The sequence below is a fragment of the Heliangelus exortis genome, chromosome 14 (genome assembly GCF_036169615.1).
Source record: "Heliangelus exortis chromosome 14, bHelExo1.hap1, whole genome shotgun sequence".
Taxonomy (NCBI): Eukaryota; Metazoa; Chordata; class Aves; order Apodiformes; family Trochilidae; genus Heliangelus; species Heliangelus exortis.
The window spans coordinates 14,983,655-14,998,263 of record NC_092435.1 but is presented as its reverse complement, the minus strand read 5'-3'; the positions used below and the strand labels follow the sequence as shown (position 1 = coordinate 14,998,263).

Genomic DNA, 14,609 nt, shown 5'->3' with positions numbered 1-14,609 from the left:
CTTCAGTGGGTTTTTTTTTTTTTTTTTTTTCCCTTCTCTCCCCCTCCCCGTGCTTTACCAGTGAGCTCTTGACCACCCAAACCTCTCCAGTACCCCAGGCAGGCACCTGTATATAAAACTGTATATAACAGGCACTAAACAGGCACCTGCAGCAGCCTCCACTGGGTATTTTCTTCTGCAGGCCACTCCTTAGATCTTCACAGCTGCCAGGGGAAGAAACAGAGCAACTACAGGAACCCTGCCTGCTCTAAACCAAACAAGCCCCCAAACAACCCCCCTGCTCTCTGCAGCAGCAGCCAAACCCAGGCCCTTAGTCCCTCCAGGAGGGCACTGGCAGCAGCAGGGCAGTGTCACAGCTCCTGCCCATTAACCTGTTCTAACTCAGCCTGCACAGCCAAGGATGGAGAATGCTGGACAAGGAGAGCTCATAGGGAAGCTTGAGTTCTTGTTGAGGAGCTGTGGGGTTTTATTTACTTGGCATCAATGAAAAAAAAAAAACCCACAAACACCCAAACCAAGCAATGGTGGCCACAGCCATCTCCCCCCCTCCCTGCCCAGGCCAGATACCTTTAGTGCCTAGGGAGCAATTCCAGCTGGAATTCTGTCCCCTCTCCCTGTCCCACCCCCATGCCCAGCATTAGGTCAGTGCAGTTGCACACAGGGCTCATTTTGCTGGTGCAGAAATGCTGAACTCATCATTTCATTGTGCACAACAAAGGGAGGCGAGTGCTGCCTTAGGAGCAGCCAGGGGGGGGGGAGGCTTCAGCCTGTTGGGATCTCATTAAATCCAAATTGAAGAGAAAATTGCAAGAGAAATCAGGACGTGTTTGCAGCTGCCTTTCCTGTTGCTGATGATGCTCTTAAAAAGCAGAGAAGCAGCCTGAGCAGTCCCACCTGCAGCTGGGTGCAGATCCCTGCTCCCAGGGATCTCCCTGCTGCCCCTGAAGGCACCGGGTATGGAAAGGGAGGGAGGAGCCCAGCCCGGGTGCTGCCCCAGGATCAGGGGTAAGGATTGACCTGCAGCTCTTTTTGTGCAGCCACAGTGTGGTTAAATCCATTGCTGGTATTCACCAGCTGAGAACTGCTGACTCACACTCCCTCTTCCACTCCAGCCAGGATTCAGCAGCTTCTCAGCTCTGCTGCTTCGACTGAATTTTTTCATCCCCCTGACCCCAGTTAAAGGAGGGAAACATTATTAAAAAAAAATTAAAAAATAAAAAATATCACACATAAGATTCCTGCCTTTCTCCCACAAAGAAAGATGGACAAAAACAGGTGTTTGCCACAACTGTTTAGTTTTACTATTTTAATATCATGAAATAAAAGTACAAAAAATTTACAGGTATATTGTTTCTTACATGAAGATCAAACAGTTAACAGTTGCATTTATTTTGCAGCAAAACCTGTATTCTCAGTCACAGAATGTGAATATTAGCCACTGACATCACCACTGAGCATTTCATCTTAGAAAGAAACTGCAGAGGTAAAAGGCAACAATCTTGCAAGGCTTCGGAAGAACCAAAAAATAAAATTAAAAAAAAAAAAAAAAAATAATTCCAGCTGTGAACACCAGAAGTCATGCTTCAGTAACCCACCCTCATCTGATGCAGGTTTCACCACCTGGGAGGCTGTGAGTGTTAAGACATTGGAAGTGGACAACTTGTCTAAGGGGTGGTTATGGGGGGTTTGTTCCTTACAGGCTACTCTGGGGTCCCTGTTGAACACAACCTGCAAAAGGAAGCAGCGTGTGCACTGTATGAAAAAGGAGGGGGTGAGATCACCTGCAGCCCTGACATGGCTTGTGCTGTGTCCTCCCTTCACCACTCTGAAGACAAAGTCACAAACTGTTGTATGTAAAGTGCTGAGAGTTCAGTAACAGGCAGTTAACTAACCCATAATTATTCCAAACACATTTATCCAAAGGGGATATCCAGGAATGCTTGCAGGTTGATGCTGCCAATTAACTGACTGAGACAAAATCCAAGACTTCACTGTATATATATATTTTTTTTCTGTTTCTTAGACCATTACAGCTGCCATGTCTTCCCAGCCCGAGGTGAGTGTGACTCCATCAGCTGTGCAGAGATGAAAAAATAAACCCTGGTATTACCTGACCCTGCTAAGATGTCAGCTCCATTTCACACATGCCCCTCAACTTGTCAGGTAGAAATTTATTTATGACAGACTGGCCTGATCAAAAAACTACTTCCTTTGCTGGACTGGGTGGTGCCTTTTCAAATAATTCATCTCATGAAGCATGCATGAAACCAAATTTTGAGCTTACAAATAAATAAAATGGTGCTCACCATCAGTTTTTATATATTTTACCATTTGCTGAAATGCTTAAAGTAACTCAGTCCCTTAAGAATGAATTTTTGGGGGTGTTTAAATAAAAAATATTTGGAAATTGAAACCACATTTAAAACTGGCAAAACTATGCTTTGTTTTTAGAAGGGTCTTGCTTGTTTCTTCTCTTTACATCCCAATTATAAACTCTAGCCATATCTGAGGGTGTGGAATTAAGGAAACAGATCAAATATTCAGAAAATTAAAAAAAAAAGAGGAAAGCAAGTTATAGAGTTGGCCACACATCACTTACAGAAACCCTTTAATGAAAGAGCTGACCTGGTGCAAGGGTACAACACCCAGGAATACCACTGTTAGTTGTACTTACAGCTCTTCTCTGATTGCAGTCAACATGCTGTATTTGCCTACTCCAGGCATCCAGAGGTTCTTGCAGCACTAAGATATCCTAAGAATCAACTTTAAAAAACAAGAAGCTGGGCCCTCATTTACAAAATCTCACACTTCTGTTGACATCTACCCTCACCACTGAAATAGTTTTGAAGTAGGAAGCTTAAAAAAACCCAAACAGCTCCCTAGGAGGTGTTTCATGATAGTATAAAGAAAGATAAAAAAAGTCAGGCAATGCCTACACCAGCTCCAAGCTTGTGCTGCTGGGAGAAGATGCCAGTGGCAGCTGAAGGATGAGCAGGAGCCTGAAGAACAACACTGCTGTGCTCTGGGGAGGGAAGGGAGAGTCACCTGGCTGTGAAATGGCCTCCTGGCCACCATCCCTCAGCACCCACCCATCCTCCAGTGGGTTTCCTGGGGACCCAGCCCCCAACAGGAGCTTTGCTGCATCTCACCCAGCAACCCTCAGCTGGGCACTGCAAACACAGCATCCCCTTTCACTGCTGGCAGAGGTTAAGCCCCTCAGGTCAGTCAGTCTGAAGATAAAAATCTGCCAGGAACTTGGTAATTACCTGCTGACACACAAAGAAACAGAAAGGATACTGACTTCTGTAGTGGTGAACTGATCTCTAAGAAAATCCAGCTCTTCCTCTAGAAGATCAAGGTTTCTTGTGGCTGTTGACAAATTCTTCTCTAACAGAGCCTGAGCTTCATCAATATCATATTCAAGCATCACATTGGCCTAAAAAAGGAAAAAAAAAAAGAAAAAAAAAAAGGCTGCTACTGTTGCATTGTAAGGAATAAGCCCTAACAGGCTTACTTCAGGCTTTTGCTTATCACATTAACAAAAGGCTCCTGACAGGCCAAGAGAACAAGCTTTAGGAATGAGCAGTGCCAGAATCCACTTGAGGCCTCCACCACTTCACTAACATAGCAAATAAATCCCTTTAGTGACTTTTAAAAGGTTCTCTTCCCATTGCTAAGCAACAAGGGGTTTCTCTCTCTGTGGACTGCATTCAGCCTTTCAGGGCTCAGTATCTCATCTCCCCCTTCTTCACCTTTCCCAGCACTCACACAACTCCAGAAACATTTTGTGTTGGGTTCAAGATTAATGGCACTGGTTGTTAACCAGAAGTGTTGCAGGCATTTAAAGATCCAGGTACAAAAGCCCTGTCCCACACCGGGGTGGTTTTTAATCTACAAATCTTTATCTCCCTAAGAAGCTGCCACAGGAAGAGATAAAAGAGCAGCACCAAGGGAAGCAGCAGCAGTGAAGCTCTGTCCCACTCAAGCACTGTGTGCTGAGCACATTCTGCTCATCAGACATGATCCCAGGGAGAGCTACCCAGAGCTGCAAGAGGGAGAGAAATCCTTCTTCTTCTTCTAAAATAACTGGAAGCATTATTTCCCCAGTAACAGTTGTATCTGTAGCCCAACTGCAGACTGTCAGCAAAAAGGAGGATCAAAGCAGAAGGCCAAGAACACCTGGATACAATAAAGTGCTTATGGCTGTGGCATTCCTGACAGCTTTTCTGTATGAACCATCAACAGGATGAACCTGCTCTGATATTCTGTTACAAAATAAACCTGGGATGCTCCATTGAAGTCCATGTTTGTGAATTGTTAAGAGTCTCCTGAAAGCAGCATCAGATAAATCTTCTCTTTTTAGGATAGGAAAAAAAGCAGGAGAGGCTGGGAGTAACTGCCCCATCAGTCTGGATGCTGCATGTGTCAATTACATTTCTGTCCTAACCAAGGGGTTTTGTTTGGCAGCCAACACAGGGAACACCTGGGCTACAGGAGTCTCAAAATAAACACCACCAGCTTATCTCCACATAGAAGGAAGCCCCTGAACACAAAACATCCCAACCTGGTGTGGTTTAAGTGCTTAGAAACCTGTGCTCTTGAGCTGATCCCTCCAGACTTTAGCACAAATCCTACTCTAAATGCAGGCAGGTACCTGCCAGGAACAGAAATCCCATCTTTCCCTAACTGTGCATGAAAAGGGAAAGCAAGATGCTAAATACCAGTAACAGCAGATGGGAAGCCAGTTGCCAAACTGAGTTATTTTGCTGCCCATCCCAGGGCAATGCTGGATGGTTACCTGATCCACGAGGCAGTGGTAAGGAAACCATTCAGGAATTTTTTTTTGGAAGGACCAATCCAGCAAAATGTCAATTCTCTGATGTCTTACTGTCCAGGCACCAAACAGAATCAAACACAAAACCTTCACTAACACCTTGGGATTGACAGGTTGCCCTGCTGAGAGGCCACAGCTCCACAAGTGGGCAGAAATAAACCTGGAGCCACCAGGAGCAGAGGAGAGAGCAACAAGCAGTGTCCTTCATGAGCCTTTTGTAAATGATTTAAAGTTTCAGAGAAAAGTTGCATTTTACTTACCCCCAACCACAAACAAACTTTATCTGTAGGAGGAACTGAAGCTTTGCAGTAGAGATTATCTGCCAATAAAAATCTGGTTTCCATTGGATGTGTGGAATCCTTAAGACAAATGATAAAAATTAAAATTGCTATTTTCACTGGAAACTTGTGTCACAGACATAAAACTTACAGTAAAGAGCACACTTCTCTACTTTTTGCCATTGATACAGTATTAACTTTAGTAGAACTCTACAGAATTTTACTTCAAGTTAGAGCTCCAAGGATAAAGCAGTTTAAAAAGATGTATTTAAAAATTATACAGAAATCTCTATAAAGAACAGAGACAAAGTCAACACTTGGCTGCAATCCATACACTATTAAAAGTGAAGCTTGCATTACAAACATTAATTTTTTTTTTAACTAGCTTTCAAAAAGTACTACATACCTTTAAAAACAATTCTGATATTTATAAAGGCATATTAAGTGTGCTCTCCAAAACATTTCTTGCAATGTGTTCTGTTAGGGTGGAAAGGCAGTTAGCTTTTCTCATACTCATTAGATATTCAAAATAGTTTACCTTTTTCTTCTGCATGTGTTTTAAAATTTCTAATGTCTGTTTAATTTCAGGAATCTGACTTTTTAGCCTGTGAATTAACAACAGTCATAATTTATTATTTGACAGAGACACAAAATTTCCTACACAAGTGATCAGTTTTATTACACAATCCAACCTCCATTTTCAAACTTGAAACTCGTAACATCTTTCCAGACTTAAAAATGCAGACTTGAAAGACATGGTAATTAAAGACACCTCAGCTGCAGCTTCACCTCTTATCCCACTGAGTGAGGCTCACTGGTTTTCTGAGCAACACACCCAGCTTTATAACTGGAGCAAAACCAGTACCAGATGCCTCTTTGCTACACTGGCAGATTTTTGCATATTTCTGATCTCTTCCAAGGGAAACCTCAGCAGAAATACAGATAAAAACCACTGTAGGAGAAAAAACCAAACCAACAACCTGAAGTGTGTTTCTTCTGAGGGCCACAAACTATTCTGACAGTTCAGAGCTACAAGACTGGGTCCTGTTAAAACAAAAGCTCTCTCTCCAGAATCAAAGGCATCCCCTCCACCCCCCCCCCCAGCCTTCCAGGCTGCCTTCCTTTGGGACAGGAGGAGGGATATTTCTAAACAAAAGAAGCTTAAGTAAAATATCACCTGAAGCTTTGATTTCAGTTTTTAAAAATTTGCCTCTCACTTCAGATCAAGGCTGAAGAGAGGAGGTGACTAAACCAGGAGTTGATACAACAGTCACTGGACAGAAATGGATTCTTAATGACATTAGGCTGACAAAATTAAGAGATGACAGCAGTACTTTTTGGCCTTAAAGGCTGAGGGTCAATTCAGCAACACTGTAAATTCTTTTGCATGTAATTCTGAGGAAAAAAAAAAAGCTGGGCTTTCCTGAAAGTCCTGCAACTATTACTTTTTAAATATTTATTTTAAATAGTTGTGGTTTTTTAAATAGAACTATGGTAAACATTTCCCACTTCTGCAAAAATTATGACTTACCTCCTTTTCTTTTGAGCAAGATTAAGTTCCAAAAATTTATACTTCTGATACTGCTCATCCAGCTTCTTAAGAACTACATCTGCTGTCTCATTTCCAGGCTGTTTCATAAAAGAATCTACATCTTCCTTTAGGGGGAGAAAGAAACCCTCAGTGTTAGAAGAACTGACAGCAATCCTAGACACAGTCATGCTTTCATCTATGGTGAGAGGGATCCATGGGCAAACAAACCTCTTTTTCTCTGGAGTGATGTACAAAATATTTTTTTTTTTCCTTTCTCAAGTCACCTTTTCACTTCCCTCTCCCTTCCCCCCCCTTTTTTTTTTCTTTTTCTTTTAGTAGGGAACTACAGAATAGGTGCAAGGATGATCTCCTACCCATATTTTCCAGCACCTTGTTAGAGGTGCTTTGAAGTCCTGGCCAATGTCAAATGTCACCCAAGAGGGATGGATGTCCTTGGACCATGGCTAAACCTTGGTTTCCTGTCTGCAGAGCAGGGATAACACTTCCCTGTGGCTAAGCAGATTATGAGCTATTTAGGATAAGACTGAGGAAGGAAAAGAATCATGGCCTGAGCAAGCAAGTTGTGGCAGAGAAAGAAAAAAACAGAGGTATCTGCTCAGGCAGGCTTTGGGGCAGCAACCAGCTGCTGCTCTTCCAAAGCTCCTTCTCCAGTCAGCAGGAAGCCATGGAAGCCTCCAGAGAACAATTCCAGCCAGTCCTGCCAGCACCTGGAAAAAACACCAGAGAAGCCAGGCCTGAGCAGGCAAGGACACCACTGACCTCTGCAGCTGCCTCCTCCAGACTCCTGGAAGTGTTCACCTGCCTCTGGGCAACACTCTCAGTCTCATGAAAGCAACCACACCTTTGTGACCTTGACAACATTTACCTGCTTTGAGATGACCACACTCATCCAACTGAGGCCATTCTGTCCTTACTTGTCCACATAGCTCTGGAAAACTCAACAGAAGCCCACCAGAGGCTTCTCCAGCTTCTCCTTTTTAACAAGGTGCTTCCATTCCGGGAGTTCCACACCAGGAAAAGACTGGGATACACTCCTAAAGCAGCACCAGACATAGAGCTGTTTGCCTTCCTTATGACTCCTAAACTCTCCTGGCTAAAGAGACTTACAATGAAATCACTGAGCCTGGCAAGAAGTCACCCACCTGCCTTGGCTTTAAGGAAATCTGGAGGAGAAACAGGAACTCTGCAGCAGGATTCAGCAGGCAGCATCATCCAGGTGGTACTGCAGCACTCAAGAGACCTCATTTCAGATGAACTGCCTGAGGAACACCTTGAGCTACCTCAGACAGCTTAACAAGAGGCATTCCTGCTTCCTCCTGAAGCCTCTAGAGAAGCTTTAATAAAAAAAACCCCAAGGATCAGATTCAGGCAAGTGCTGTAGAAATGAGGCCTGGGAATGTTCTGAAATGAAACTTTGTGGGACCTGTTGTTCTGCTCCTGTAAAGCACTCAAGACAGAAGGAAAAAGCAGGTGGGCAACAACTCACCCCACACACTGCCTGGCAGCCCAGCTCCACCTCAGCCAACACCTCTGGGTACAGAGAGATCAGACAGAACCCAAGCCCTCCTAGAACAAAGACACTGAGAAATGACTCCAGGCCCCCCTGTACTGCTGATCTCCTCCCACTACACGATGCCCCAGGAAGGCTCAGATTTATCACCCAGGTTTCCTGCAGCTTCCAAGTCCTGCTGGTTGGGCTTCTGGCCCCTCTCACCCCACAGCAAGGCTGAGGCATGGTCCCTTTGTAGGTGAGGTGGGCACAAATGCCATCAGGCTCCCTGCTTCCTGGTGCATCACACAGCATCTCAACTCCAGAATTACCTTCCAGGATCTCCAAGGACCTGCCAAAACTCATCTCTATCTTTTTAAGATTAAAACCCACTGACAAAACACCACTGCTGGACCCCATAAAGGTAGGGCAGCCTTTGCAAACTTCAAACACAAAGCCCTGAACCAGAGTAGGAATTCACATTCCTGTGTTTATCCTTGGAGTGCTGACCCAAATGAAGAGCTGCAGGCACATCAGCACCTAGGGGAATATTCAGAGGTGTCTAAAGGGACAGTTCCAGATTTGCATCCTCACCTTCCCACTCCCGTGCACGCTAGAGAAGGCAGAAGAACAACATCTCACTGGGAGACATCTGGACAACAGCTCAAAAAAACCCCAACAAACCAGAGTCGGAAGTTCTGTTTGGAATGGGTTCTAAACTCCAGGGAAAACCTGAGTTAGTGCTGAATGTCACCTGGAATCCAAAGGGGCAATGCCCAAGAAAAAGTCCCCACGTCAATTGTCTGAGGAGCCTCTACTGCATGAAGATTTAAAGTAAAAGTAAAAGTAAATCTCTCTGACTCTCTGGAGACAGATTCACAGTGAGCATGTAGCATGTGGTAGTGCATCATGGTTCTGAAACAGACACCTATTTTCTGGGGAGAAAAAAAACCCACAAAACTGGTACTAAAACCTACCCCCAGGACACTGATGCTTTCAATTTGTGGGGCAGAACAGAAACTTCTCAGCATATGCTGAGTAAAAGAAACTCCATCCTAACATCTACATCCAAGTGCTCCAAGATCACCCCTGAGGATCTCCTCTGCAGAGACATCTGAGCACAACACCTCTCAACACTGAGAATGAGGGAACTTCAGTGGGTTTCAGAGCCAGACCAAAAGTTATGAAGAACTGAAGCAAAGCACAGAACTAAACCACAGCCCCCAGAACTCTCCCAAAGCATGTGAGATACTTCAGACACAGAACAACATGGAACCACCCATGAGCAGCCACCAGCATGAAAATGAGGGATGTGACAGACACCCTCAAAGTGTCCCTTGGGGATGTCATCCCCAGCTCCCTGCCAGGTGCCACCTCCTCTGGAGGCTCAGCACACACCACGGGTCCTCCTCCATCACAGTGACCCTTTCCTTTCACTCCAGTCTAAGTGTCCCCCAGGGGAAGGCAGGAATGCAGCCACGGATTCACATCCCAGCAGGATTCACCTGACAACCAAAAACTGCTAAAGAAGCTGAAAGAAACAGCAGGATCTGGCTGTGCTGGAGGCAAACACGCTGTGCCTGCAGGGTCAGAACCTGCACCATGTAGGTAACACTGACAGGGACACCAGAACAGGAGGGACATCAATTTATCCCAGACAGAGATCAGAAATGGGGACTTTAAAGCCCAAGAAAATGCCAGTGACACAGCAGCACAACAAAGTGTTCAGAACAGATGTCCCCTGTTTCAAGCTGGTACCAAGGTAGCCAGGTGCAGCCAGTCTGATCAATACTTATTGATCAGATGAACTAAAGCAGTGATCAAGAGAGGACATCGAGTGCCAGCTCAGAGCAGGGAGTGCTCAACAGGGAATTCTGACATTGCATCAACGCATAAAGTGGATGAATTCCTCTTTTCAACAAGTCAACAGAATCACTAAATGCTTGGTACCTCACTTTCTGCTGTCAGAGAAACAAGTCCAGCCTGTTTGCCCACAGCCAGGCTGTTTTTTTAATTATTTTTTTTTTTATTTTGATAAGCCAGGAAACTCAGTGGGACACCAGTCACTTCTGGAGAATGGTTCTGCTCAACAACCAAGCACCGGACTGCGAGGGGAGAAGCAGGGAGAGGCGCTGGAAGTGCTGAGAGTTGTGCTTTGTGCAGGAGGAACCCTCACAGGGAGCCACCCGGGGGATGTAGAGGGGAGGGAGGGCTCATTCCTAACGTGCTCCTCACCGACAGGCGAGTCGGCCACTGAAACAACGCGATAAGGCTCAAAAAAAAGGCGTTTCAGCTGGCTACAAAGCACATTCGTGTTTAATAACACCGAGACAGCCTGGAAATACAGCAGCTCACCCCTCAGGGCGAAGCAGCCGCCTCCCCGCCCCCCGGCGCTCAGGACCCTGCCCGGTGGGGAGGGATGAGAAGCGGGGATGCCTCAGGACGAGCCCGGCGGAGGCCGCAGGGCCCGTGGAACAAACCCTGGGAGCGGGCGGCCCGGGAGAGCGGCGGGAGAGGAGGGGATTGGGAGGGATGGGAAAGGAGGGGAGAGCCCCCCGGCTCCCCCGCTTTGGCATCCCGCGCTCAGCCCCGCAGCCCGGTCGGGGCGGGCCGTGAGGGGCGGGCGGGCTCTGGGGAGCAGCCCCACCGCCCTCCCCGCCGCCCGCGCCCCCTCAGGCACCGCCCGCCCGCCAGGCCGCGGCCCCGCCGCAGGTGCCGCCTCACAGGGACGGGCCCGGCCGCCGGAGCGCAGCATCCCCCGCCCCCCTCCCCAGGCACCCCCCGGGTCGCGGAGCCGCCGCTCACCACGAAAACCGCCTCGGGGATGCCGAGGGGGCCGCGCTTCTCGCCCGCCGCCACCCCGCCGCTCCCCGTCTCGCTGCTGGTGGCCGCCGCCATCTTGGGGAAGGAATGGTGCGCGCGCGGCCTTCGCCGGGAGGCGGGAACGTTGCGTCGGGCGTCAGCGCCGAGCGCCTCTCCGCCCATTGGCTGCCGGGGTTTGAGTGACGCGGTGACGCGCAGGCGGAGGAGAATCGGATAGGCGGAGGAGAACGGGGGGCGGGGCGATGGCCGCTCAGGGCACCTCCCATTGGCGGGCGGGTGCAGGGGGCGGGGCTCAGCTCCGCTCTGTCTCCGCGGGGAGCTGCGGAGGGTCCGGGGGAGGCGGCAGCGCGGGACCGGTACCGGCACCGGACCCGGGACCCGAGGGGTCCTGCGGGCAGAGCCGCTGCGTTAACAGCCCCGCGTCCCCCTGCGCCGCCTTTGCCCGTTGTAGGGAACGAGCGCGGGACGCGAGGTGTGACGGACCCCACGGGAAAGGCTCGTGGTTCCGTCACCGAGCAGACGGTTCCGGTTCGTACAGCGGAATTTCCGCCGCCCCGTCCACCCCTGCACACGCTCCTGGCAGAGTCCAGAGCTCGGCCCCTGAGCCCACTCGGGGTGTGGGACCGCGCAGGTCGGTGCTGGCAGCACCAGGAGGTTCGGGCGGGCAGGGACACAGCCCCGGATCCGCTGGGGCTCCCAACCGAGAACCGCGGCTAAAAAAGCGGCTCTAAAAACCCTGCTCTGCAAGGATTCCAGTGTAGAGATCAGATCCCAACACGTGGGTTCCAGCCCCTGGAATTAAATCTGGAATTAAATCGGGCACATAAACCCGAAACTAAAACCCCTCCCGGCTCCTCGGAAGGCTCAGGAGCAGCTCCAAGCACTGAACACCCCCACAGGACAATCAGTACAGCATGAAAAAAAATAACACACAGGTCCATGGAAACGGCCCTGGCCTTTTGACACCACGGTCACAGAGTGAGGGGATGGCCAAAGACATCGCTGTGTTCAGCCCCACTCCATTGGGACGGGGGGAGAACCCAACATCACCCCCATGGCACACCCACAGCTCCAAGCACCAAAAACCTGTGACTGCTTCCCGAGGGAAAACTGAACCCAAGGAAAACCCAGCAGCTGAGGCAGTGACCTACCCTGGGCATAATGCCCCCTGCAGTGGGCAAGTTACAGGGTTGGAAGGGACCTTTAGGATCATCCAGTTCCAACCCCCTGCCATGTTCATGGTCACCTCCCACCAGCTCAGGATGCTCAGAGCCCCATCCAACCTGGCCTTAAAACTTCCAGGGATGGGGCTTCCACCACCTCTCTGGGCAACCTGTGCCAGGGTCTCACCCCTCATGGTGAGCAACTTTTTCCCAATTTCCAATCTAAATCCCCCCTCCTCCAGTTTGAATCCATTCCCCCACTCCTACCTGGCAGCCTAAAAACTCCCTCCCCCGCTTTCGTGTAGAAGATGCAGAAGAGGAACACAGCAGGGGAGCCTCCTCACTCAGCTGCTGTGGGGTATCCCTGGGAGCCTGAGAAAAGAGCAGGAAAGAGCAACACACACACACTTTGCATGTGCTGAAGTTTATTTTTTGTTTTTTTCCAAAACTTGTTTCATCAAATAACTGGACATGAGCAGTTTTTAAAAAAACCAAACAGTTTGTGTATTAACAAATTGTGAAGTTCCACAATTAAAATATCAACACAGCCAGTCTTGTGCTTAGGCTTCGTTTTAAAAAATTATGAATTCATAGAACATAAACCCTCAAAATTTTTTTTCCAGTTTGTGGCTAGTATGTTTCCCACACATTCTGTATTCTTATAAAATGAAGGAACTCATGTAAAGGAACAGCTGTACAAGAACACATCTGAAAAAAAGCCTGAACAACCTAAATTATAGTAGCTCCTTTTAAATAAATATCCAATAAAAGGCACAAACCTGTTATGGGGAAAAACATACAAAACAAGACCTATTAAATAAATAAAGTGTGGATTGGGGTGAGGGAAATCTGTTCCAGCACCTATTTTGTCATTGCTCCAACATTGAAATTCCAACCCAAATATTTGGTAAAGGATTTAAACTTAATCACAAGGATAGGCATTTGAGATATACTGAAAGACTTGATGTTACAATTCCTGCTGTAACTGTACCAGTTACTACAATCTCCTTAAATAAAAGATGAGAATCTGAGCCATGATTCTGAGCCATGATGCAGTGATTATCAGTAAGTCAAATACATCTTCAGAGTAATAGCAACAGGTTTTCTAAATTCCTAGCTACCAGTAATGTATAAATGATAACATGTACAGTTTCCATTGCTCAAAAATATAATCTTTTAAATGGAAATAAATGACTGATACAGTGCCTTTAGATGTTGGCCTTACAATACAAACTACCCAAAACAAAAGTGTTTTTTTTTTTTTTTATGTACAAATTCAGCACCGATCCACAGTGCAATACTATACTACTCTAACTGTAACCCCACCTTCCCTGCCACACAGCAAAAAACCCAGATGGGGATACACCCTGTATTCAGTCTTGTAGTCAGAAAGGGGTTTTTTTGGTGGTTTTTTTGTGTTTTTTTTTGTGTGTAGGTTTGTTTTTAAACAAAAGTCCATTTGTAATTTTTACCTACAAGGATTCCACCACTATGTGCACAGAACTGAGATTTCTCTAGTACATGTCCAGACCAAAATAATTCAGTTCAATAAGTTCTTGGAGTCAAATTCAAGCTGTATCTAGAGAACATTAGAAAACCCCAGTTATTGAAGAAGAGGTACACTTTCAAGTCCATCAGACCTAACACAATCAACCTTTCCAAATTCCCCTCAGAGTTATCCTATGGGTGTGATCCCACAGAAGCAGCATGAAGTCCCAACAGTTAGGCATGAATGACCCACTCAGTACAACCATGTGCAAAGCTTTGCACAGTGTACCTGGAGCCTTCCTCCTTGTTCAGACAGCAAACATGGAGTGACATCTTAGTTATCTGCCCTCTGAAGTATTCAGAACAGGATTCTGACCAAACGAGTTGGAAGGAAACAAAAGGGAAGGTCACATTTATATACATCTCTTCAGTGTTTTCACAACTATTATTCACAACTCTTGTGGGCTGTTAGTTACCCTCAAGAACAACCTCTGTCTTCCAAGTGTCTTCTTGGAGAAGAAGTTCTGAGCCAGCAAAGCCCTGACAGCATCCTCTGTCATGAACTGTTATTTAAACCACTGTGCTCTGCCCTTTTTTGTGTCCCAGTATGCACCCAAGGAACACGTTGGCAAAAAGCAGCCCTGCTTTTGTGCAGAGAGAAGGTTGGGAAGCAATCTTGTCTTCCTAAGGATAAATCTGAAAGCCGTGTTTTAATTTATCAAACAGTCTGAACGAGACTAGAAAGAAGGTATCTTACAAAGTTTTCAGGATATACTTTGTGGCTGTTTCTCCTTTTTTAATACTGAATAAACTGGCATCAGACAGCTTTGCTACAAGAGAGCCTACAAAAGAACCATTAAAAAATCCAGAGCAAATCAGAAGCAGTGCAGGCTGTACCTAGTACTAAACCCATTTCTCAGTGACACACAGTCCAGATACTCAGAATGCTTCTCAATAAAGTTAACCAATACATGCTGTTTGC

The 14,609-nt window shown here is 46.9% G+C and overlaps 1 protein-coding gene across 1 annotated transcript; it reads right to left on the bottom strand.

The window, feature by feature from the left end:
- Nucleotides 1-1,278: 1,278 nt before the first annotated feature.
- VBP1 (VHL binding protein 1) lies at nucleotides 1,279-11,104 on the bottom strand. The gene is made up of 6 exons (XM_071757492.1): nucleotides 10,959-11,104; nucleotides 6,644-6,768; nucleotides 5,651-5,717; nucleotides 5,095-5,193; nucleotides 3,298-3,436; nucleotides 1,279-2,505 (listed from the first exon to the last, which is right to left on the bottom strand). The coding sequence occupies exons 1-6, from the start codon at nucleotides 11,049-11,051 to the stop codon at nucleotides 2,435-2,437; spliced, it is 594 nt and encodes a 197-aa protein (XP_071613593.1). The 5' UTR covers nucleotides 11,052-11,104; the 3' UTR covers nucleotides 1,279-2,434.
- Nucleotides 11,105-14,609: the final 3,505 nt, after the last annotated feature.

What these genes read in the sequence shown, in the direction of transcription:
- VBP1 (XM_071757492.1), bottom strand. Translation starts at nt 11,051, where the DNA reads ATGGCGGCGGCCACCAGCAGCGAGACGGGGAGCGGCGGGGTGGCGGCG. An exon ending in TCCCCGAGGCGGTTTTCGTG is followed by an intron (nt 6,769 to 10,958) that starts GTGAGCGGCGGC and finishes CTCCCCCTAAAG; the next exon opens with GAAGATGTAGATTCTTTTAT. An exon ending in AACACATGCAGAAGAAAAAG is followed by an intron (nt 5,194 to 5,650) that starts GTAAACTATTTT and finishes ATTTGTCTTAAG; the next exon opens with GATTCCACACATCCAATGGA.